Raw genomic sequence first — 24,933 nt, 5'->3', positions numbered from 1 at the left:
TACTGGATATTCATATATATAATCTATAAGTGTTGATAGCGATAAAAAATCTCACTTTTTTGATATTCGCTCACTATTTTGTGTTTTGGTATTTAAGACAAGTCTAAAGAACGCACGCGTACACACAGTCAATCACACACAAAGCGTACACACACACAAATTAAAACCCCACATGTGCATATGCAAACTCATATGCAAAGTTGCTGTACTGAAGCACACTAACTGCACACACACGTCTAATGTGGAGCAGCAGCGTCATAATTATTATCCAAGTCGTATGCACACTCGCACAGTCACACACACACATACATTATTAAAATATACAAGATTCTGAGTGTCACCGATTGGTCAGGCCTCCACAGGCCTGGGCCCGGTCATGTGACCGCTGCCTGGGCTTGCTGATTGGGTGAGTCCGAGGCCCCTTATTTTCTCAGGAGAAACAAACACAAACAAACTAGAATCCTATTGGTGAGTTAGTGGCAGGGGCCGGTCTCTGGTTGGCTGATCGAGCTCTGAGGGGTGGGGCGGTAAGCTAGGCAGGTATGGCCTCTGGCAATCAGAGTTCTGTGGCGCTAAGTGGGAGCAGAGGTGTATTTTTTAAATTTTTTAGTTGTAGTCCTTTTCTCTTTTTTTTTTTTCTTTTGTAAAACATCTCAAGTCCCAACGCCAGGTCCATCCTCCTAGAAACAGTGTGTTGCCACACGCACACACATTCTGGCGTTATGGGGACGACTCTTCAATTCAGCACGGGTGGCGCTCGTTTAGCTCTGAGTTAACAAGAGGGGGGCACTCAGAGGCTCTTGCCCATTCGTGAGGGCCTTGTTAAGAAGGGCTATGTATGAATACGACATTGCCCTTAACACACACTTGGTGGCCCGGTGGTGTGAGAATGGGGTGGGGTGGTTTATTCAGCTATAAACACATCTGTGGCTGGACTCACGGGACAGTGAGTGGGGTGGGGGGGGTGGGGTCCATGGGACAATACTGGTAGAATTTAGGGCTTCAGGGTCGGAGCTGTGATGGCGAGTTTTGCTGAGGCTTCATTTGGAGCAGGGGATTGGTCGGTAATGGGTAGAGGGAGGTGGATGTGTCCAGTCGGCTGGAGCTGCGGCTGTCTCATACTTTGTAGTAGATGTTGGCCGGGCTCTGAGGAGGCATCTCCTGGACGATGTAGACGGGGTGTCCATAGTCTCCGCTCACCTTCTCGTAGTGCGGGCAGTAGGCTGAGTCCGACGTCCGCAGAGGGATGATGATATCGCTGGGCTCGGAGCCGTTGTTGTTGGAGCTGGTGATTCCCCCGCCTCCTCCCCGCTTGGGGCTGGTGAGCGAGGACAGCGACAGTGGAGGGTGGTGGGTGTCTGAGTGCTTGGCGTGCCGCCGCCTGTAACACACCACGCAGATCACAGCGGTAACCAGCAGGAGGAAGGCAGAGCCTCCTGCGGCACCAGCGATGAGAGCGATGTTGGAGGGCTGAAGGGGCCCATTCTCGCCGCTGCCCTCGCCCCCTAAGCCGCTGCCTCCTCGAGACTGGGTGGAGTTCCCAGCGCCCCCTGAAACAAACGACAGAACAATCTTACTCCAGCATCCACAGTATCACAAGCTGCTTTCAGTGTTTCCTTTTGATTTATATATACATATTAATCATCACGAATATACCAGAGCAATAACACAGCTTGCTTTCACAATTTGTGTTTTCATGAGCTTTTAAATAAACATACCAATCCTTATGGCCCTGTACCACAATATCATGAGTAATGGTGCAGGTTTAGCTCTGCTAGTGACGGCTGCAGAGACTTAACCCTGTGGAATGCAATAAGTATACAGCAAATCTCACAGACACTTATATGTGGTCTCTTTATTGATGCAATGAAGTGGACAGCAGCGCATATAAAATGGAAAGGGATGTCTGTAGAGTCTGTGTGTGTGAGTGTGAGAGTACTGTATGGTATATACTCTTGTGGACAGCCCGGCTAAGCCACAGTGTGTATCAAGGTAACACACTCTATTTCTCTAACCTTAACAACTGTATTTACTTAGCATTACAGCCAGCCACATGAAGAGAGCTTCCCAACTCTGCTCCTACCACCAGACCACACACTCCGCCCGCCTGCTGGCCTTCCTGCCTGCCTGTCTGTCTTTTTATCTGTCTGTCTGTTTATCAAACTGTTTGTCAGCCGGTTGCTACCTCTGTCTGTTGCATGTCTGTCTGCCAGAAAACCTAAGATCTTCACAGCCTTGAAGCACACAGTTTTCTCTGCAGGAGGTCGGGGCAGAACTCAGCAGGTGGATGATGGCCTGGACGCGTGTATGAGTGTGTGCATTTGTGTGTGTGTGTATGTTTCTAGAATGGGGGGAGGCTAAGGCTCTGGCAACGGACCATGTGAATGTGTGTGGCGAACTGGTTAAGGCCGGTAATGCGAGTCCCTGCTATATAGAGCCTTTGGATTGGTCTATCATTATTCTTGGCACACATCCCTTTCTTTTCTCCCTGTCTGTCCCTCTCCAGCGTCTCCTCCGCTTCCTTGCCCTCCCTCGCTCCGTGGTTCTCTCTATCTTCGGGTTATTGTAGCCATAATGACCTACCTTGCTCTGAGCTCAGTCCCTAGCAACACAAACACACATACGGACACACGCACACTAAGATATGGACATACACAACCATTCAAGACCATGTGTTTGCACCTCATCCCACCCGCTGCTAGGCCCCCCATTGCGCTGGACTGAGTGGGAGCAAGGCGCTAATGCCGGACGCCGATTACACTCCCTTCTCCTTCCTCCCTCCATTAACCCAACATCCCTCATTCTCCATCTCCATTATGATCGCCGCCTTTCACCTGCTCTCTTTATTATATCCTCTTCGTTCACCTTTCCTCCTCCGCTTTCTCTTCTTACTCCCCTATTTTCCACTTCTCGCGCCCACCTGTGTTTCATTGTTTCAACCCCACAAGTTTGGACATTGACGCCTCCTTTTCCCCTTGCATACCTCGTTTTTAGTTCATTTGTGAATTTCACTTTGGAGAGTGACGTGGCCAGTGACAGGCCAGAAATGAAAGAACAGGTCGAGGGGATAACATAGTCTTAAAGAGGTGGTATTTTGGTTTTTGTCTTTTTCCCTCTCCTTTATTGTATTATATATCTTTTTTGTGCATGTATTAGGTTTGCAAAGTGAAAAAGCCCAAAGTCCAGTCCAAAGGGAGTTCCCATCTCCCACAGAAAACTCTGCTCTGAACTGCCTGAAAACAGCTCGTTTGTAGTCCAGCCTTTACTTCCCTTTTTTGTGACGTCACAAGTAAATATGTGTCATAATGCTAGCCGAACGACTAGTTCAACACGTCCTCAAAAACACTGATGGAAAAACACTGAGCTGCAGCACACATCTCTCCTCTCCCTTCCAAACACTAGCTACCCTCCAGGCAGTCAATGGACATAAAGTTGTTACTGTGATGTAGAGACAGAGCTCAGTTAAAACTTTATGGATGAAAGAGACTTTTGTTACAGATTAATAACTCACCACTCTGAAACTCTTGCTCCAGTCTATGTTGCCAAGCTGGTCGGCAACATGTAGCCTACAGCTGAATCGAAGCTGTTTACTGTCTTTTCGCTGACCCGCCTTTCTCTGCTTCTGATTGGCTAGTAGTCCTTAACTAGGAACTGTACATGTGCAACTCCAAAGATCATTTAGAGACGAGAATTATCACTCCATAGCTAAAACAAAGCCTTCAACACAGGGTGAAAAGAGGAGCTGCAGCAATGTGCAGTCTGACAAAAAATATGGTGTTTTTTGAAAATTAAACCATGTAAACCTTTTCTGGTACAACCCCTGAATAGGATTTGTTTTTGAGCCAGCTGTCCTTCCCCTTTAATTTCTTCAGTATAATCCACCTTTCAGGAAGCACTTTGTCAAATTTTTCTACACACGTTTTGAAACTGTTGCATAATGCTTGAGATACTTGTTATTTACCAACCAAATTGATGCACATTATTTATGCAGATTTCGGACAATTATGTCAAAATAAAGTGTGAATCTGTGCGTTTCTCATCAACAACTTTTAAATGAATACATTCGAGAGGATGCAACAAGATTACATAATTAATGCAGCACCAGTAACTCTGATGCTTCGTGGCATTTCAATGCTGCTTCCCTTTTGTTTTTTTCCAGTAATTTGTATCTTTCTATCCATGTGTACTCTGTGGTGTTTTATCAACCGCTATGGTGACACAGAGGGGGGCTTGAGATGCACCGAGGGCCCCAGTCTGGACTCGCACCAGAGACTTTGCGGTTGCATACATTCCTGACACCCTTGCTCACTCTAGTCTTTGTTTTATTTGTTTTGGTTTCCAGTGGTGTGAAAGCATGGCATAAATATATTGTTTTACAATAGAAGATGCAGAAGTGTATTGGAAAAATCTGTTTCCGTCTTTTCCATAACTTATTTCTGCCAGTTTCACTCAGGTTGTTTGGTTTACTGCACCAATTCAAAACTCGTTATCACTGGTAATAGGAGTTGGAATTCCGATGCCATTGTTGAACCAGTGACAGTGGTGTGTGTGTGCATTTGGGGTGAAATACAAAGCCACTATTAAATCTGTATCTGGCTGGTTTATTTCACCCCAAAAACTGTATTCAGGTTCATACTGGAAGTGGGTGGGGTCCATGTTAGAAGCTGTTGAAAGCAGATTGCTTCATTTGCTGTTAAACTCTTGTCCACTGCAATTTCTATTACTGTCAAGTCACACGCAGTGCCAGACGTCAGTATCAGATCATGAGGAAAAAATAACAGCAGTGCAACAGTTAACCGACAATGCTCAACTAATCTGAACACTGATGAAAAGTAATTGAGACTGAACATCTCTGAATGTCTGAACACAGGACGGAAAACTAGGAACTCTATGTTTTAAGCCTACAGGCTATTTATTTGCATATTGGTAAATCTGCACCACGAAAATCCCTGCTGCTTTGGTTACTAGTTCTTGTTTGCATGGTACAGATGACAACTAACTGGATTACATTGATACTGAAGTCTGAATCCACTGATTATGTGACCAGATCTGAAATTTTAAAGAACGCCTCTTTTCTACAATTTCCAAACAGATTTACAGATGTTTATCCTCGATGGACATCTGAGATCCCGCCACCTCTGAAAAAAGAGTGAGTTAGTTGTGTTTGTCTGTGTGTATGATGTCTGAGAAGAAGACATGTAGTCTGAAGCAAATTATGCCAATTATGTGACAGAGAAAAAAAAACTCTAAAAATTCAGACGCTGAGCATATCTGCTCACATCTCAATAATGTATTCGTGTACATCCCCAGAGAGGACCAGATTCGACAAACAAACTAAATGAGAGGCTGTGAATAACCGGCTATATTCCAGTTATTAGCTGAGATGATTTCATGTGTATTCACATGAGGATCATAAATTCTGGCATAACTGTTGTGTCAGGAGTCAAAACAATCATTTCAGATAAGTGTTTGCTAACATGTCCTTGTGTGAGAGTCAAAACTGTGTAAAATCCCTCATTATGTGTGCAATGTAAATCAGTCTTGTAGCGTGCCAACTGTTATCCGTCTCATTCTAGTAAAAACAGTGCATACTATTGTTGCTTACTTCACATGTACCGTTCTCACCTATGTGAGGTATGGACAAGTGATTAGACAATGTGCGAATGCCCCAATTCACACATTTGGTATAATACACGGATTCACCACCAAAATAAGTAAATATGAACACAGCTGAGAGCAGATCATGTTCTTTCTCCTCCATTGAATGACTTTGAGGTAGAGCATGAATCTAGCTTCTCTCCATTTCCATCTCCTTGTTCTATTCCCTTCTCCTCTTTGCTTTTCAATTATTCTCTTCTTTCTCCACCTTCTGTGCCTCCCACTTCTATCCACTCTGTTCCATCGCTCCCCTATGTCTCCTCATCTCTCTCCCCTCATCTTTCCGTAATTCTCATTTCTTTCTTTCTTCCTCTCTCTTGACGGAACTACAGAATCCAGGCCACCCGAACTAATGACAATAATAATTCTCTGAAATGTCGCCGCCGGTCTGGCCCTCTCTCCTGCTGCCCCCTCTCTCTTTCTGCTCCTGCCTCTTTCTTCCTCCCTCTCTTTTTCTTGTCCTTCTCCCAAGGTAGCTATTAGCCATCCATTCCCTGCCTGCAGCACTTAGCTCAGAAGGCTGGGTGCCGAGACGAGGAGGAGAGGAACAGAGCAGGGGAAAGGGAGAGAGAAAGATATGGAATTAAATAGAGAGATCCACAGATGTCACCGCTGCACATTCTCCATCTGTCGCCTCCTCCCTCCCTCTCCCTGCTGCTTTTCTTTTTATCTACCAGTCTTTGCTTATTCTCTCCATCTATTTTGTGGATGGATCCGCCGAGGATTATCTCCATTTGGTCTCCTGCTTACCTGGGTTTCTGCTGGTGGTGCGTCCCGCTGCATCCCGCTCCTTCGGTGGAAGCCCATATGGGCCTGTGGAGGAAAAATAAAGGTGGAACATGAGCAGAATGGCGGAAACACAGAGGCAGACTCTATCTCCTACAAGAGCCAAGGCTCTCAGAACTGGAACTAATAAGTTACATTAGCTGGCCAGAGAGAGCAATAGAGACAGAAGAAGGCTTCCCTCCCCTCCATTCCCATTATAGGAGAGCACATATTGATTGGGCTTCCTTGTGCTATGCCCAAGCACTTTTCCATTTGTTTGAATGGGAAACTAAAGAGAGGCAGTTTGTTGTTTTGGCCAGAGTGAATTTACACAAGGCCATAACGGCTTGTAATCTGTAGTCGCTAAATCAGGCCATCTGTCTAGCAAGCCCCCAGTAATGGTGATGGCATTAAAGTGCGTTTATGTGACACATGCAAACACACACACACACACATGCGCACGCACGCACAGATGCAGCTATTGTACAAGTGCCACTCCTCACAGCTGAAAGAAACGGTTCAGAAAATACTAATTTTGTCAGCTTCTGAGCAATTTGGCCAACACTAGGCTGCATGAATACAGTTTTTATATGACTATTCAGCAATTTACGCAACATTTTAAAGAGAGTCTGTTATTGGTCATTGCAGCAGCAGTGGAGGGCTAAATAGATATGACCATGGGGTGCTTATGGATGAAACTGTACAGTAAACCCACAAAAACACACACTACATTATGCCCATGCACAAACTGGTATTCACCAGGCATTGTGTGCGTGTGTGTGTGTGTGTGTGTGTGTGTGTGTGTGTGTGTGTGTGTGTGTGTGTGTGCACAGCCATCAACGTATACATACTGACATTTAGAGAAGTATAAGGCTATTGGCTGTCAGCTCCCTCATGACAGTCACCAAACACAAGTTAGGGGCGGTGCTGTCTGGATCAATAGAAACTGATGTGTGGTCAGTTGGGGCTAGTGGAGGCAGGCTGTGTGTCTGAGCCTGTGTGTGTGTGTGTGTGTGTGTGTGTGTGTGTGTGTGTGTGTGTGTGACAGAGACAGAGCACAAGCAAGATAGATAAAGAATAAAATAAGAGAAGACAGGTCAATATATGTGTGTGGGCAAGGGTGCCAGTGTGTGTGTGTGTGTTCCTCAGAGCGAAGCAGAGCGCCATATCTCATCAGAGATCACCATGAGGCGGCACGCCGCTTATTTAGACGACAAACAACACAGACGTGACCTTTCAGCCAAATAGCAGATAAGACAGAAAGACAGAGGAAGACAGAGGAAAAGAGTGAAAATAACAGAGAGGGGGAGTTGTAAGAAGTAATGGCTAGCATGTAAAGTGAAAGGGAAGTGATGAGGACAGGGAAAAGGGGAATTTGAAAAGGAAGCAAGCAATTTTTAAAAAAGATGAAAAAAGGCAAATGCAGAAGGAATAGAGAAGACGTGAAGGAAGGACGGAGGAGATAAGAGAAAAAGACAGAAGATGAAAAGGAGCCAGTGAGAAAATGAAGGAAAGAAATATAACAAATAAAAGATGTGTGTGTGCATCTTAGAACTTCATAGAGTTGTATCAAAGTGGCAGAGGAGTTTGTGTGTGCATGCGTGTGTGTATGAGGTAGGTAGCAATTCCATTGCCCATGTGGTGAAAAAGCCAGGGGGAGAGAAAGTGCGTGTGTGTTGGTATTTCTATTGAGCTGAGCTGACTATGCCGATGTTACGCGCTGATAGAGCCATGGCTGCACCAATTGGCTCTTTGATGAAGAGCACCTACAATACACAGGGCCTGATAACACAGGATAGGCTAAAGGAATAGAAATAGGCGATTATGTGTGTGTGTGTGTGTGTGGGGGGGGGGGGGTCGTGTGAAGGACAGGTGCCTATTATCTGTAGAAATGCACAGGTCAGTGAAAATGCTTAAATGGGGCCTTTTTTTTGCTTTTGCTTTTCTTAAAAATCCTGCATGTGAGGGTCATTACCTGTAAATATTTTCCAAACAAATTAGAAGTGTGTGCAGCTACGAGTCATTAAAAATCACTGACTGTGTGCTTTCATTCTGAATGGAGTCATTTTATTATCATGCTGTAGCTGGCAGGTCTGCTGTGTGCGGGGAAATGTGTGTGTTCTGGTGTGTACGTGTGTGTCCATACGCCTGCATGGACGTTTGCATCTCTGCGACGGTGTATGCGCTCATGCACCTTGCACGTGTGAGCTAATGTTTATGCCTGTAATGTATATACCGCGTGGGGATATGTGAGTGGCACTGTGTGTGTTTGAGTGTGTGTGTGTCCAGTGTGAGTCAGTAGTAGTTAAAAGGCAGAGTGAGAAGGGAGTCAACAGGGCTCATTAGAGCTGACTGATCCCACACTTCTCTGCTGTTCTCACTACTTAACGAGCCCTAATACACTCGGTGAGAACACACACAAAGAAGTGATGTACGTGTGTGTGTGTCCACGTTTTGTACGGGTGTGTTAAGAAAGAGGAAGATAAGAGAGATGGTTTAAAAGTGGAAGAGCCTGCATGCCAGATAAGGTGCAGTAATGAATGTGTACTGCTTTGTATTGTACAGATGGGAGATGATGTGCGATGCGGTGGACTGGAGCCAACGTGTGTTAGTCATAGAGTGTGGCAACTGAGCGATTGTGTGTGGCGCATGAATAACAATGTGTGCATTATGAGTGAGTGAGAGAGTGTGTGAAGAAGAGTCCTATGTGTGGTGGACTCCAGGAGTGCATACAGGAGAGCTCAGGTGTGTGTATGTGTGTGTGTGTGTGTGTGAGTGAGAGAAAATAATGTAGGACGAGAGAGGTGAGAAGACTTACTCTGCCCCACTTTCAGGACCACCTTCATGCCTTGCGTGGCACACACTCCGCCTCTCATGCTATCCAGGCCTTGGCGTGTCCCATCTGACGTAGCTGGAAGGGATGGAAACACACAATTACACAATTATCCAAGTAGCATGGTGGTACACACACACACACACACACACACACACACACACACACAAACACACAGTGGTAAGCCAACTGTTTAAGCAGCACAACTTCACTCTCTCTCAATCTATAGCCGACACCAACAATAGCTGCTATTCATATGGTCAGCCATTCCAGAGAGTCAGCGAGTGACATTTGCAGAGGCAGCAATTCAAACTCCACCAGAAGCTCTGAAATGTCAAACTACGAAGCAGCAGCACTTTAATAAGTCCTCATTTAGCAGTCTGCTGGAATTCATTAACACCCCCGCCGCGCTGCATGGACTCAACTGCTTTCAGTCAACTGCAATTGCTGCTCGGGCTGGAGAAATAGCAGGAGAGGGGGGTAATTTAGAGAGGCAAAGACTGGCTGATGGAAAAAAGGGATGGTAATCCAATCAACGGCGCATATGAAATAAAATGGAGCCCCTGAGACAAATAACACTGTGTGTAGAGAGAAACTGGACCTGACTGCTTAGAAAACCGACCGTGTTGAAGGAGTTAAAGCTCCAATTGGTAATACCCCATTATTATCACTGCTTATGTTTTAATTAAGAGAATTATAAAGAATCTTTCCGATTTAAAAGTAAGCAATTCATACTGGCATTTTCAAGCTATAAAAGGTTTTGCTTAAAAATGCAACAATTTGATCAAAATAGCAGAGATAAAGAGTCAGATTTCAAATTTAGCACCCTAACCTGTGCTGGAATCTTTCTAGTGAAGTTAGGAAGGGGGTCATAGGAGGTCCAGCAGTGCCGACAAAGTTCAAAGGCAAAAGTGTGTGTGTGTGTGTGTGTGTGTGTGTGTGTGTGTGTGTGTGTGTGTGCGCCAAATCCCTGTGACACTCTAACACTTCTTACATAAAGCATGTCAGTGAATGCATTAACAATCACTCGTCTGCAGGTCACAGAGGCTGGAGGGAGAGGAAGGAACACACAGGGAGAATCAGGATGGAGGGATCAGACAGTGAAAGTGGAGGGGTGGAGACATGAGGGCGCAGAGACAGTGAACGAGACACAAAAGAAAGGAGGACAGAAAGAGGAGTTAAATGTTTTAATGTTTAACTTGATGGGAGGACTGAAAAAAGACAGTAAACATATTCTACCTCCTTCCACCAGCCCGCTCAAACCCCCCTGCACACACTGCCCGTCTATCCTTATTTTCCCAGCTATAACCCCTAGGCTAACCCTCACCAGGTCTCCTTAAAGAAATATAAAAAATAAATTTTCCCCCCACTGCTTTGCTTCAGGCTATAGATTAGCCTGTCTGAAATGAAGCAGAAAGGGAAGGATGGCAGAGGGCTACGGAGAGAGAGAGAGAAAGGGAGGTGTGAAAAAGAGGCAGCATTACTTTTAACACCTCCCTCTCTATCGCTCTCTCCCGCCATCCCTGCAGGATGCAAAGTGTGAAAGCAGAGGAGGAGAGAAGCAGGCGGAGGTCATGGCGAACAGCAGTATGGTGGGAAAGCCAGGAGACGCATGGATGAAGGGATATATAAAGAAGGTTTAATTTAAGTGTTGTGAAAAAGTTTGTACGTTCCTCAAGTTTTTTCTATTATTTGTTGTGTTACCAAATCATTATAACATATAGTAGTTTAGACCTGTGTAACGTAGGAGGCAAACTGTATTCATTTTAATGAAGTTCAAAAAATGGAAATTAGTCAAATGTGCCAAATTAAGTACAGACTCCAATTTCATCAGGGCTTAATTGTGTCATTGAAAAATACTTTGGCTGCTCAGATTGCAAATTCAGGCAGCATGTTTGGAACATCAGTCAGAGATACTAGGGAATTTCTGATTCAGAAGAGATTGGGCCTTATGCAAGAACCACTTGTTTGAACAAATTTGTTCTTTAATTGCACCTTCAACTCTTTAGAATTTAGAAACATTAATGGTCATGGACGGACTTTCACGGTCCACCCCCTCCATCTCCATGCCTTCCCTATTTAAGACTTATTTAAATTGTATAACTTCATTAAAATAAATGAAAATTTGTAACCACTTAAGTGTTAAAGAGACGGTTATGGTTTCATACAAAATACATAATCACCCTGAAATTTTATAGCACAACTAAATGGACATTTAAGTGGCATAGAAATTTGGTAATTAGTTTAGCCAATCAAGTGGGGCAAAGTAAGATATACACAAATGTTTTCTTTTTTTTTGCATATTATGAAACACACAGAAAACATATTTATTTGCAATATTCTTCTGCATCTGCATCTGTTTTTAAGTTACATAAATATATTTTATTTCTCCCTTATGATGAATGACTGAGCCTTCAGATCGAATCTGATTGAATCTGATGAATCTGATTGAATCTGTAGACAGATATAATTAACAAACCAAGTGCACGTAACTGCATCTATTTATAAGAAATTATGTTTAATAATGTATTTTTTAATATTATTAATTTCATATTCTTGTTTAGATGCACAGAGTATGAAAAAATTTAATAAATGAATTATTTAAAATGTATAATCTATTTAAATTATTATTTGAGTAGGTCTACAGAATGTGATAAAGACAGGGCAAAACCTGAGTGTAGCAGATCTGACTGCAGGAATGGATGGAGGATGGTCTGAGAGAGAAGGGCGGAGGACTATGATTTCTGAGAGTAATAACTACTGACACGCGAAGGAGGACAAGAAGGTGACAGGAATACGAGGGAGGTGAGGAAGACGAGGGCGAGGAAAGGAGGAGGCCATGCAGGGAAGTGAGGCAGGGAGACTGATTGCCTGTGACAAGCTGTTGGTGATATGATGGGGACAGGAGACTATGTGAGACAATGGAGATGACCCTGAGCCCAGTGGACGCAGGGAGGATGAGAAGGGAGGAAGACACGATTCATGGAAAGGAGGGGTGGGGGGGAGTGGTAGAGCAGAGAAAAAGTAGAGAAGTTAAAAACAGAAAGTAAGGAAAGAGTTTAAATGACATGATAGATAGCAGGGAGGTGAAAGACTCTAATGTCTCCATTATAGCAAAGTGGAGCGGTAATGGATACAAAGAAGAGAGAGACATAGAAAGAGACAGAGACTGAGAGCAGGGGAGCCAAATTGAACCAGGAGAGCCTCCACAAATGTGATTTTGCAAATGCAAGTCATTTTTTCAACATCATAATCAACAGGTCACAAATATCACAAAGGCAATTTTTGTTAAAACATGAACTGCATCATGAGAAATCCTCTTAAATCCATTAGACGTGTTGCAGGTGCCACTATTTCTGTGAATCTCAATTTCACAGGAACAAAGCGAACAAAGAGATCATAGCTGCTTTGTCCTTGGATCGAAAATATTCCCCCCACCCACCCAGTCTTGGCTCCTAAACACTGAAAATTTCCCTTGCACTTGAGGGGGAAAAGATATCACCAAATCAAGGTAGAAATAATCACAGCACACCTGTGAAATCCTGATGAGAGACAGAGATGAGAGCGGGAAAGATGGGGAGATGTGGGAATGGCGTGCCTCACATCGTTCCCGCCTCACTTCGGGAGGACAGGGAGAGAAACAAGGGAGCGGGGAGGGGTGTATGGAGCAATTTGGGATGAGATAAGAGGAGAAGGGAGGAAGAACAGCGAGAGAGAGAAAAGAGGGAGAGGAGGGATGAGTAATTGAGACAATGATCAGCAGTGATGGGGGGGGGGGGGGTTGTGAAGCGCCAGAGGACAGAGGAGAGGAAGGGCGTCGCTCCACCACCCTCGTTCAACAGGAGGCAGAGGCGGAGGAAGTGGAAAAACTTAATTAATGAAATAATACCGCAGTCAACCTCAATCAGACTGCACAGCGCCGGGGCTCTGCACACAAGGAGGCAGGCGGCCAGGCAGGCCGGGGGAAGAGTGTGTATCCAGTCCATAGAAAAGATCACAGAGTGGATCAGAGTCTTTCTTGTCTCTCTTGTTATTACCAAGGTCAAAGCTGGGCCAAGCCTCTTCTCTGCCTCCATTATCGCTGCTGAAGTTGGCCCACCATTACACAGAAGTGGAAGATGACACCACCAGAATCATATCTCACACCGCTCAGTCATTCAGGGACTTAAACCCCGCGGCTGACATGCGTTCAGCTCTACATAGACTGTCACCCGCTGCAGTGGACTATGCAAAGCTCCTTGATTTGCATTAAGACGCAGCACGGACCTCACTGTTTGCCCTCCCACTCTATTCCTCCCTCCCCCTGCGGTGTGTTTTGCAGCCCTGGTTATATATTCCACACATGCTGAGTGACAGCCAGCCTCCCGCAGCACAACACTTGCTTGCTATGTGAGTGATGTGAATTTGTGTACATGCTGATGTTGTTATTTCCATCACGTCCTTCTGTCTACTTTGGGACACGGCTCACATTTCACTTTGCTCAAAAGTCACAAGAAGTGCAGTTTTATTACCCGATTTCATATATTTCCGATGCCAACTTTCAACGCAAAGTGCTTTCCCAGCTTTTTGGTGCATTAAGTTGTTTCATGACATGGAAACAAGGTTTTGGGGGCGTTTAAAACCAAAAATGCATTGCTGAATTCCAGGCTGTTATCAACCAGGCAAAGTGGGCAGCTAACCCCAGAACCCCACAACTGCAGGGTCCAAAAGAAAAACTTGTTTTGTTATTGTTGTTGTTGAGCACACAAGTGACAGAAGTGAGCAATATGTTTTCTCAGCTCAGTAAGAAGATTCTTTACAGAGATTTTACTAAAAATAATTAAACTCTTGCTTATGTCAAATGTACATTTATTTGTTTCTGTCCTGTTTTTATGCTGTTTTGATTAAACCTTTAATAGTTAACTTAGTTGTTATTATGGTTTTTATGCAGATTTTGTTATTGTCTTTTTTTACCATGTAAAGTGTCTTTGAGTACCTTTTAAAGGGCTATACAAATTATTATTATTATTATTATTATTATTTGGTGCATTTGACTAAATAATATGTGCGTTTAATATGTTTTACTTGAAGATGACCAGACACACTGAGAGGAAGAGGGGGTCAACAGGGCCGACAGCACAGTTTTTCCAAGAGCTCCCAGGCAGATTAATCACTCATTACACATGAAATGTTCTGAAGATGGAGGAGATGGGGGGGTTGAAAGGAGAGATTGAGGTGGAGTTGTCTAAGTACTGCTATTGTGCATAAATACATGATGTGTGGCCAATCTGTTCCAACAGTCCAAGATAGCTGTACCACACACAATAAAATTACACACACATGGTTTGAGTGTGAAGTGGGAACATCTTTTCTGATGACAGCTAGATTAAAGGGAGCAAAAATGGGAATGTGGTGTGCAGCAAAAGAGGAGATTAAACAAGAAATGAAATGAATAAACAAGCAAACAAGGGCCAGGAAGGAACAAAGCTCGCTTGCTCGTGCAGTGCTGTCTCACGTTCCATGCGCACAGTGGCGCTCCCCCGCTAGCCCCTGGGGTCTGACGGCGTGTTAGCGGCGTCATGACTGTGTCAGGTTAACAAACGCAATAATCACGAATGCAAATGCAACGTGGAAGACACAAACACAAGTGGGTGTTTTGTTTTGCTCCGGGCACACTGGTGCATGCTAAGGCTGGAGTGGTTTGAGTGTGTGTGTGTGTGTGTGTGTGTGTGTGTGCGTGCGTGCGTGCGTGCGTGCGTGTGTGTTTGTGTCAGTGTGTGTGCAAAGTGTTCCCATCTGTGCAGATCAACCTAAAACCAATGTGTTGCAGCATCGCCTTTAAAATCCTCCTTTTAGTTCCACTTGTTTGGATTTTGGACCACATTCTCCAAAAACAGCCAGGAAACTAAGTTTGTCACTCGGGTGGCATGGGGGAGAGTGTGTGTGGGTGCAGAGGGGACCTGGGGGTGGGATTTACAGTCGCCTTCCTGTTTAAATTTGTAGTCTCACTCTCCAGAGGCTCTATGAGCACCACGTGTGTCATCTAGATGATGAAGAGCATATAACCTGATCTGCTCTCCCTTGAGGCGAAGCTGAAGGATTCATTCTCTCTCCCCTTCTCCCCACATCCTAGTTCCTCCCCAAAAAATCCTGGATCTCGCCATCGAAATTTCCTGTAACTAGAAACGTCTTCATAAATCTCCTATGGCGCTTTTATAACCTGGCTATGACGCATTAACGAAGCTATCACAAGCCATTACCTCGCCGCAGTGGCAAGGAGGGGAAAGGCATTAAGTTGTGTACTGAAACAGAACGGGCATTATTTTAGCTCCCCCCTCCAATAACACACCAGCCGAGTATTATTTTCACATTCCACATCCAAATGCACAACACACCATTACTTCCAACTTAGCATGAGGTTTTCCAAACTTTCTTTCTGCAAAGAGTGAAGTTTTTTTTTGTTCTGTTGTTGCAGACAAAGGCCCACTATTGACTGTGTTGTGGTAACACTTGATCCACAAATGGGACCGGCTACAAACAAGGACAGAACAAAGACGTCTGCATGTTTTTTGGCGCCTCTGTTGCACGGTGACATGATGGTATGTATGTGGTTTTGGAGACAGGACAAGTGTTTGTCACATGAGGTAATGTAACAGCGGGAAGAGATTTGTGCTGATAAATACTTGTGCTGTTGAAATGCTGGCTTGTTAAATATAGAAGGCATCCACTTATCTATTTATGATCGAATTAAATTCCTGTTATACTAATATACGTGCTACACGTGTTTTGAGTGGAAATAGTACAGAATTTAAGGTACTTTGGTTATGATGGTGACTAATTACTGTTTTAAGACCTTTTTTTGTTTGTTTTTTTCACACAAGAAAACATTTAATCTGACCCATGAACAGTTAAGATAAATCAGATTACTACACTACCTAGTGAAAATTAAACCCATTCCTCATTTCTGCTGGCAACCAAATTTCTAATGGGAGCTCTCCATAATTTGTATTCTGTAACAATGTGATTTAAAATGCAGACAAGTATAATTTACTAATGTAATCTAGGTAATTTTAACCTGCTTGCTACATGCTTTAGCACATGAATATGTGTGAGAGAACCAGAGGCAATGGGACATGGACAGGCAAAACAAGTCATGGTCACAGGTTGAACTCACATGACGTGTCACATGCTGACCAAAAAGACACACACACATAAATTCACAGAGAAGAATCTCACCCAAGCCCCCACAGGGGAGAAACACCATTACCATAACCTCAAAACCCAGACATCAACTCATACACGCAACTTGCATACATACATAGAGACACACAATCCACCAGGACAAAATGATCTCAGTGTCGTTGCTTGCGTGCCATTGATCTCTCCTCTGTGCTCGATGACATTTTAATTCTCAGCAGTTATTCGCTTTCCATCCATCCTGTTCTATTACAATCATCCCGCCCCCGCCTCTATATTCGCCCTCTCTCTCTCCTCTACCCCTCCCCTCCCTCCGTCTTTCAATGTCCCGTGCGCTTGGAGGGTGGGCGACTCAGAATCACATCGCATTAACCTCCAGCACCAAAACACACGCAAGAAACTGGGCCACGGCACAGCAGCCACCACCCCCCCCCTCCTCCTCCTAGTTCCAAAAAGAAGGACTAGAGTGAGGAACGCACCTGATCTCTACATCTGACAAACACGCACATGCACGCATGGTGCTGAGAGGGAGTCTGATTGCTTGTGACGGATCCGCTGCCATTTTATGGTTTAGTACTGAGGCAGTGGGTAAAAAACATTGTCGGAGGCCTGAATAAACGCTGCTGCTTTCTGTCACGTTGTTTGCCTTTAGCTAAATCCATATCATGATATATTAGACACCACTGCTCATGCCATACCGATAACCCAGCTGGGTATTATCATGTTGTATGTGTGGGTATCCTCGTAGGTCTAAATGTTTCATGTGTGTATGTGTGCAAAGGTCATGAATGTTGCACATTATTGTGTGTGTGTGTGTGTGTGTGTGTGTGTGTGTGTGTAGAGAGAGTTCAGTATGAGGTCCTAATCTGGTGAAAAGCACATTAATGATGGCTGTGGACTGCAACACTAACACAGTATGGTCACTGTCTATGTATCAATAATCAATCTATCCTATATAAGAGATAAGATAAATACATATAGAGAGATATATAGTCATTGTGACTGTTGGGGGGGATTAGTTGGCATAAATGCAGAGGCTGATTTCTTTCCATTAATTCTCACGTGAATTAAACAAGAAACAATCATGGACGAGCAAACATAATAAATCTGACCGTCCAATTCGTAAAATAACCCACTCCAAGATGCCGCCAGAGCATAGACACGCATAATGGACCAAAAGAAAGGCAGGCAGGCACAAAACGAGGGAGGACAAAGAGCAAAAGAAACGAGGGAGCAGGGCCATTAAAAAAGAAGCCTAGTGACTGGGTGGATGAGCCTTGTGTAACGTCAGTAAAGTGCTAGCCATGTAGGACAGTCACGACCAATGTTCCTTACAACTGGGTCAATGTTCCCGTCCCGGGGCAGCGAGGGCATTCTGCGTGGTTTTGTGTGTGTGTGTAGTGAGTATCTATCTGTTAACGTCCACAAACCTGCTAGAAACTGCCATCCCTGCAGTGCCTGTCAAGTGCACCTCTGAGTGGCCCCACATGCATATTGAATGAATACTTCAATGACTACTTATCAATACTTAATGAATACTTATCATTGAATCCCTGAGTGACTTCTACAGCACTGATTTTTTTAAAGGCTTTTAAAAAGGCATGCAAAGCCTTTTTAGATGCGGTCACTACGTAACGCAGTCGCCGGCGGGGCAGAAGAGTAGAGGCTGAGCAGGCCAGTGAGTTCATGGTCACGTTTGGATGTCTGATTGTGATTTTTTCCAGTGCTGGCTGAGGTGACGGTGGATTCGCTGCAGTCGCACAGAATGAGAAGTAGCACTTGACGCTATCGCGGGGAATCTGGCTGCCTGCACAACCCAGCAGTGTGTATGTGTCCTTGTCTGCTGGTGTCTGGCGGCATGTGTCCGTCTTAAGGTTTGTGTGTGCATGTGGGTAGCAGTTCCGCATTATATCAGCCACTAGATTGGAGGCCTGGAGAAATGGGTCAGCGCCAGCCTCGTCGTTCCCTCTCACTGTCTCTCCTGCTCTTTCCTCATGTTTTTTTTCCCAGCCTCTCTTATTCCCAAGTCGCTCCCAGAATAAAAACGAAACACCTCCGGTTGTCCACTCCTCCTGCGGCTGCCTGGATCTGGGTTAAACCAGGGAAGTCCATCATTCACTACCTCTTTCACGCCTTCCTTTGTCTTTTCTATCTGTTGAATAGAAAAACTCTTCAAGTCTCCATCTTAATGATCTCGGCCGAGGAAGATGACACATACAGAGTAATGATGTGGATGTTCAGAAGAGGAAATAAGACATCAAATTTCTGGAGTAAACAAGCTTCCATGTACGGTGAAACACTTCTCCTGACATTTAGGCTGAACAAGTCATGAACACAAGCAGTTTCGAGGGAACGATCTTATGATCAGCAACGATGACTTTGATAGAAACAAATTTATATCTGTCATACGTCTCAGCTGAGAACACGTCACCATAAATTTCCACCACACTTAGTATCTTCTTTCTATCCAGCTCATGGCCTGGCTCATGGTGACCGGAGCTAAGTGTTTCGTCTGAGTGGCCCCACTCACAGAGTCACACCTGTTGCAAACCAGTCAGAGAGGGTGAGACATGACACAGGTTACACGATACCATAGTGATGACTAATAGTACAGGAGGGATGGCCCCACCCCCCACTCTCCACCCTCAGAAACCCATCTACTCACACACTCCCACACACAAACTCAGAGGATTGCACATTTACACACCTGTGTGAGCACACAATCACTAAATAAAAGCCCTCAGTCTCACATTAGCCTGATTTACTGTCTCAATTTAAGCATGAATGCTGTGCAGTGAAGAGGAAAACAGGAGACAAGTGCACGGAACTCGCACTTCCACATCTCCTGTCACTTTGCCATACTTTCATCACAGGGGAGGGGCAAAAAAAAAAAAAAAGCTGTCTGCTGCAGCAATCACTCTCTCTTCCAGTAGCTCTTGCTTTCCCTCCTCGCCAACATTTCCCTATCCCTCTCCTTTCAATTATTGCCTTTATGTTTCCAGCCTTCCTGCCGTCCCCCTCTTTGTAGGGGCTTCCTCTCAGGCAGAGCCTAGCTGTGACATTGTCTGTCATTGCAGGATTACAGCGTTGGCACCTTGCCATGAACATGCCGAAGACGTGGAGGAGGCGACCCTCGCCGCATGCGTTCTGTTCTGCCACGGGGTACAAACCCTTCGAGTAGAAAAACAACTCATGAAACACTATGTATCTGAAGCCAAAACTTCCCTCTGGCCCACTGAGCTGTCAGATTTCCTTAATATAAGTGACTATGAGTAAACTTTGTATCTGATAGGGACTTTTAGACAATAGAGATATTGCTGTAAAATTGGAGGGGAGAAGTACTGTAGGTATAAATACAGAGGCCAATTTCTTCCCATTCATTCTCACCTTAATTAAATGATAAGAAACAAATCATGGAGTAAAACTGGGATGATACTATTTAGGGAGCACTGAGAATACAGTCTGACCGTCATGGACTATTTTTGGTTTCATTTATTGGCTGATACTATTTTGTTTCCCTTCATGTTACTTTTAAAATCAAAACAAATCTCAAGATTCGATGTTCCCTTGAAATGTTATGTCTTAAAAAGTAGAAACATTTGAAACAACACTTTGAACTGCGTCATGTGCATGGAAAACTGGCTAATATCCATTTTTAATAACATCAATCCCACAAAAATCTGAGAAAACCTAAAACAACACATTGAAACATCACAGGCCAAGTAATTTTGAGATTATATAAAACCTCTCTGAAGGACAGGCGGTCAAAAAAGTCTATTTCTTGCTTTTGGGTTTGATATGTAGGTTACGCTTCTTTTGGTAAAATAGAAATTGGAAGACCGGGAAAGAGGAAGGGGAGTTGTTGCTCGACTGAAGGACAAACGTCTGGTAAAACAAGAAGCTAGGAACAATGCAAAAAAAGAGGGAAGTGGGTCAACGGTCTGAAGGGAGGAACGTGACAGCGATCTGTGACATCTAGCAGGAGAGAAAGAAAGCGAAAGGAAGTGGGAAGATGGCGGCGGGGAGAGGGGAGGGGTTTCTAAATTAAGAAGAAGGGAAGCAGAAGGGTGTGAAGGAGAAGGAGGAAGAGTGAGGGAGAAAATGTGAGAGGAAGATGGGAAAAGGCAAGAGTCCATGGGAGGAGGAGGCAGGAGCTGAAAAGGGCCTCATAAATGTCACTACTTTCTGGGCGATATTAATGGAAAATGTCAAAGACCCAGAACTTACAGGAGATTAGGTCTTCTAAATACACATGAACACATGTATGAACACTCAAATACTCAGAGTTTCTTCCTTCAGACAATAATTTTTGAAAGGAGGCAGTGAAGGAGTGGGCTTGTAGAGGAGCTGTACATCTTAAAGACTGTAATTACACATAACTGTCAGTCTAATTAAGGCTTTTAATGAACTCCATGAGAGCTCAGAAAGGACAAAAAACGCCAGCCACTGGAAAATGTGCGTGTTTGTTTGCGTGTGTGTGTGATAAATGATGCGCTCAAAGAAGAACGTGCACATAAACGGCAACACAATCAAACATTTTAATGAGCCCGAGTGCAGCTTTGAGGTCCACCACCTAATAAACATGCATACTTGTAAGGGTCTCTCATCTCCTATTGCAACACACACACACACACACACACACACACACACACACAAACATACACAGAACTAATTGTTCCTGTCACACTCTCTATGGTGATAAAGTATTTCAGCCCTGCCCACTGCAGAAGTGTCAGTGGACCTATAGGAAAGACCTTTGAAACAATTGGATTTGCCATTAAGGAAAACTTTATTCAAGATTTAGGAAAAATACTTCACAACACAGGGCTAATCTACATTATACATCATTAAGTTTGGCTGCTAAAACTCTTGGCGGCTCACTGTTGTTGGCTGGCCAGGTATAGGAAAATAGATTGCACTTAAGGGCTGGAAAAATGTTGATCTAGAGGCAGATACAGAGCAATAACCAGAATCCAATCTCGTTTGATTTTGGGTGGGCAAGCTCAATCACGTATAATGATGGCACAGAGTACTCTGTTGTTTTAAAGGGACAGTTCACCCAAATCAAACACACAAAAATCACCTCTTGGTCACCCTGTTCAGGTGGTCAAAGAAGACCTAAATGCATACAGTCTTCTATAGTGGTTAAGACCTTATCACTTTCTAGAATAGGTTTTGTGTAATACTCTACAACCAATCTAGTAATTGTACTAGTAGAAATCTAGCAATTTTTGCATTATTATCATGTAGTAGTTGTAGCAGCGGTATTAGTACCCGTAATAATATTGGCTATAATAACTGCAATAGTACCACTAACAGTGGTATTACCAAAGTCCTTTTAGGCAAGCCCTGCCACCTTGCAGCCATCTTGGTAACACCTCTGGGCAGTTATTTTGGACTAACAAGATCAGGCCTCTATCTAACTGAAATGGGAAGAAAGCTATAAACACTTTCACTGGTCCCCGGGACATAAAGACTGCATGAATAGAATCACCAGTAAAATCTGAATAAAATTGCTGAAAAAGTTTGAATGACTTTGCCCCAAAATAAGGTTTAAAGCCTCTTTCCCCACAGATTAGACATTTAATACTCATGCGTGGTAGTAGACGCATGCGTAGCAGACCTTTATAGCAGTGGAACCACACGACTGGCTGAAATATGTGTCCTGCCTCGGCTGCCAAAAGCAGACGATTGGCTTTCTAGCAGGAGGGGCGTGATAACCGCCATTTTTGGCGTTACAGGCTTTCCCTATAGAGTTGTATGGGGGATTGTTAAAGTGGCGCGTCTCCTCTATAAAATGTCTCTGGTTTTACTAACAATGCAGTGTAAAAGAGTAGTGATGATATATGTATCAGCACGTAGCTTTTGGGTGGTGCAGCTATTTTCAAAATTATGTTTTCCAGTAGCAAGCTTTTTATTTCACTGAATTGCTGGGTGGTACTAAGAAATGCTACATCACTATATTTGATTTTCTCGTGAAGAAAACAGGCACCTAAATTACTGCCCATTATTTGGACATTGTATAACTTTACTAGATAGTGGCAGCAGAGAGATGACAGGAAATGAGGGGAGAGAGAGATGGTGAATGAGAACAAATGCTGACTGACTATTAGCCATTTGCTCCTTAGTTAAAACTCTCTTTTTTATTTGTTTGTTAAAGGCAGTTCCCCATTTTACCTATCATCACTATTATTATTCTGTTACTCTCACCTTTACTTGTTACTATCACTATTTCTTTCCATGTCAGGGGCCATCACCACCATCCACTTTAGGGCCCCAACTCATAGATGTAGACACACCGGAGACATAGAAAACAGTCACTCTTTTCTTCTCCCCCTCAAGTTTCCTTGTGTCATTGCATACCATTCTTCGAACCAGTGGCTATGTCATAGGCTGTGTGTGTACATACACCACAGACACACAGACACACACACACACACACACACACACACACACACACACACACACACACACAGAAGCACTTTAAACCTGGCTCAGTTTTAGTGTTTAAACACACCAGCCAAGACTCAGCTATTACACAATCCTGACGAGCATGGAGGTCCTTCTAATGGATCGACGCAGATTCAGTACAACTCTGCAGCGTGTGGATGCTTGCCTTAAATGTCCTTGAACCATGACGGCAATACTGCATTTGTGTGTGTGTGTGTGTGTGTGTGTGTGTGTGTGTGTGTGTGTGTGTGTGTGTGTTAGTTGGTTTGTGTGTGTGTGTGTGGGTGGGTTGGTTTGTTTGTGTGTGTGTGTGTGTGTGTGTGCTCTTTGTCCTATATGCTTATGCCTATATGGACATAAACACTGAGATTCAGAACTGTTTTACTAATCTTTACCAGTACAGCACCCTTCCTCTTCTTCTTGCACCATTATTCTTGTTTCCAAAAGAGGAAAGCAGGAGAAACACATACACACTTACAAAACATGGGAGCCAGCCAGCCGAAATAATACATCTTGACATCTGTGCCTGCATACTGCTCGAGGGAGAGATTGGAGAGAGAGAAAGTGGAAAGAAGAAGGGTGAGATATGAAGAGGAAGATGATGGACAGCAGAAAGCATAGGGCAATTATATACTGTTTGTGTGTGCGTGCATGTGAACTGAACGTGTGTGTGAGTTTATATTTCTATATGTGTGTTACACTGAGAGAAAGAGAGTGATGGCAGTTGTGTTTGTTTAGCTCCTCTGTGATTAAAGCAGCCTGCTAGAAACTGTGTGCTTAGCTGTATGGAAGTCTGTCTGTTCTTTTATGTGTGTGTGTGTGTGTGTGTGTGTGTGTGTGTGTGTGTGTGTGTGTGTGTGTGTTTGCACATGTATGCTTGTGCTTGCCTCTGCTTTTCAGAAATATGGGTGTATATGTACTCTGCATGTGTCAGTCTGTCTTCAGGTTTGAAGTGTATGGTTTATGTGCATGTCTTAAATCGTATTTGCACGTCAGGCTTGTGTCTTGGGGGTTGATGCATGTGAGTGTGTGTGCGTGTTTGCAGTCTGTTGGCATCTCCTCCCCAAATTTGTGTTTCAGCGTCTAATCTCCTCGTTTGCTTAAGTGAAATCATCCACGGATGTCTGGTGCACACGGGACTGGAAAAACCAGTGTATGTGGCTACGTGTGTGCTCATTAGTACAACGTCTCTCTCGTTGCTGTCCTGAGGTGTGTTTGCATTCCTGTTTGTTTGATGTAGAGTTTATTTCATCTCACACCTGAAAGATATCCGTCGGCCTCTTTCTGGTCATCTGAGTTTTCAAGTTCAACCAGCCTGATAAGATCATTCTCACGCTGCCAAAGGAAAGTTCACAACACCAAGACTTTTCACGGTAGATAAAAACAAGTGTGTAAAACAAACCTGTGCCGCAGCTATACCTGTAAATCTTACTTAAGTTCAGCAGAACATTCCTAAATGTTACAAATTTGTTCTGGGTGCGTGCTGGTTTAAAGACAACCACAACGCGATACTGAAGGATTGTAAAACTGTCTCTTTCATCCAGGTCAACCTGCTAAACACAATCTCATTCACATGAAGTTTTGTTTGTCAAAAATTAAGTCAAAATCAAAAGCTCTTGACCGGCGCATGTCATTTATGTGAGAAAGCAGATTTTAACAATTTTGAGTAGTTTAAACCTAAAAATCTCTTTTAAGTATATCTTCCCGCCATGTTTTAATGGTTAAAAATTATCATTATGTCCTGGTCCTGGAAACCTATATATAAAATTTTCATTTTGAGATTTCATTTCTTTTGACTCATGCATGTGAAATATGCAAGTGGGGAAAGTCATTATTCTGCTAGATCTGATAGCAAAAGGAATGCATGTTTCTCCCCACCGCTCACATTTTCCTGCTGTCTTCGACTTACAGCAGGGAGCTGAAACAGGGGGAGAGCGCATCTAAAAGAGTAATAAAGTGTGTGGTGCAGAATGACAGAAACAGAGAATTAAATAGAGATGCAGACAGACGAGAGAAAAACAGTTTGCCACCTGAGTCAAACTTTTAACAGG

General features: G+C 43.9%; 1 protein-coding gene across 1 annotated transcript in view; it reads right to left on the bottom strand.

Moving 5' to 3' along the window:
- Window positions 1-650: 650 nt before the first annotated feature.
- efnb3b (ephrin-B3b) overlaps window positions 651-24,933 on the bottom strand; it is a 76,280-nt gene continuing 51,997 nt past the window's right edge. Inside the window, exons 3-5 of the mRNA XM_038732413.1 lie at window positions 9,242-9,334; window positions 6,409-6,471; window positions 651-1,550 (exon numbers count right to left, since the gene is read on the bottom strand). Of these exons, the coding sequence (XP_038588341.1) occupies window positions 1,117-1,550; window positions 6,409-6,471; window positions 9,242-9,334 (590 nt within the window). The 3' untranslated portion in view covers window positions 651-1,116. The remainder of the gene's footprint in view (window positions 1,551-6,408; window positions 6,472-9,241; window positions 9,335-24,933) is intronic.

Source organism: Micropterus salmoides, unplaced genomic scaffold (assembly GCF_014851395.1).
Source record: "Micropterus salmoides isolate LMB-PRFRI ecotype aquatic unplaced genomic scaffold, ASM1485139v1 Ms_hic_scaffold_2, whole genome shotgun sequence".
NCBI classification, from domain to species: Eukaryota; Metazoa; Chordata; class Actinopteri; order Centrarchiformes; family Centrarchidae; genus Micropterus; species Micropterus salmoides.
Note: the sequence above shows the minus strand (reverse complement) of the source record. Positions and strands in the feature narration are given on the sequence as shown.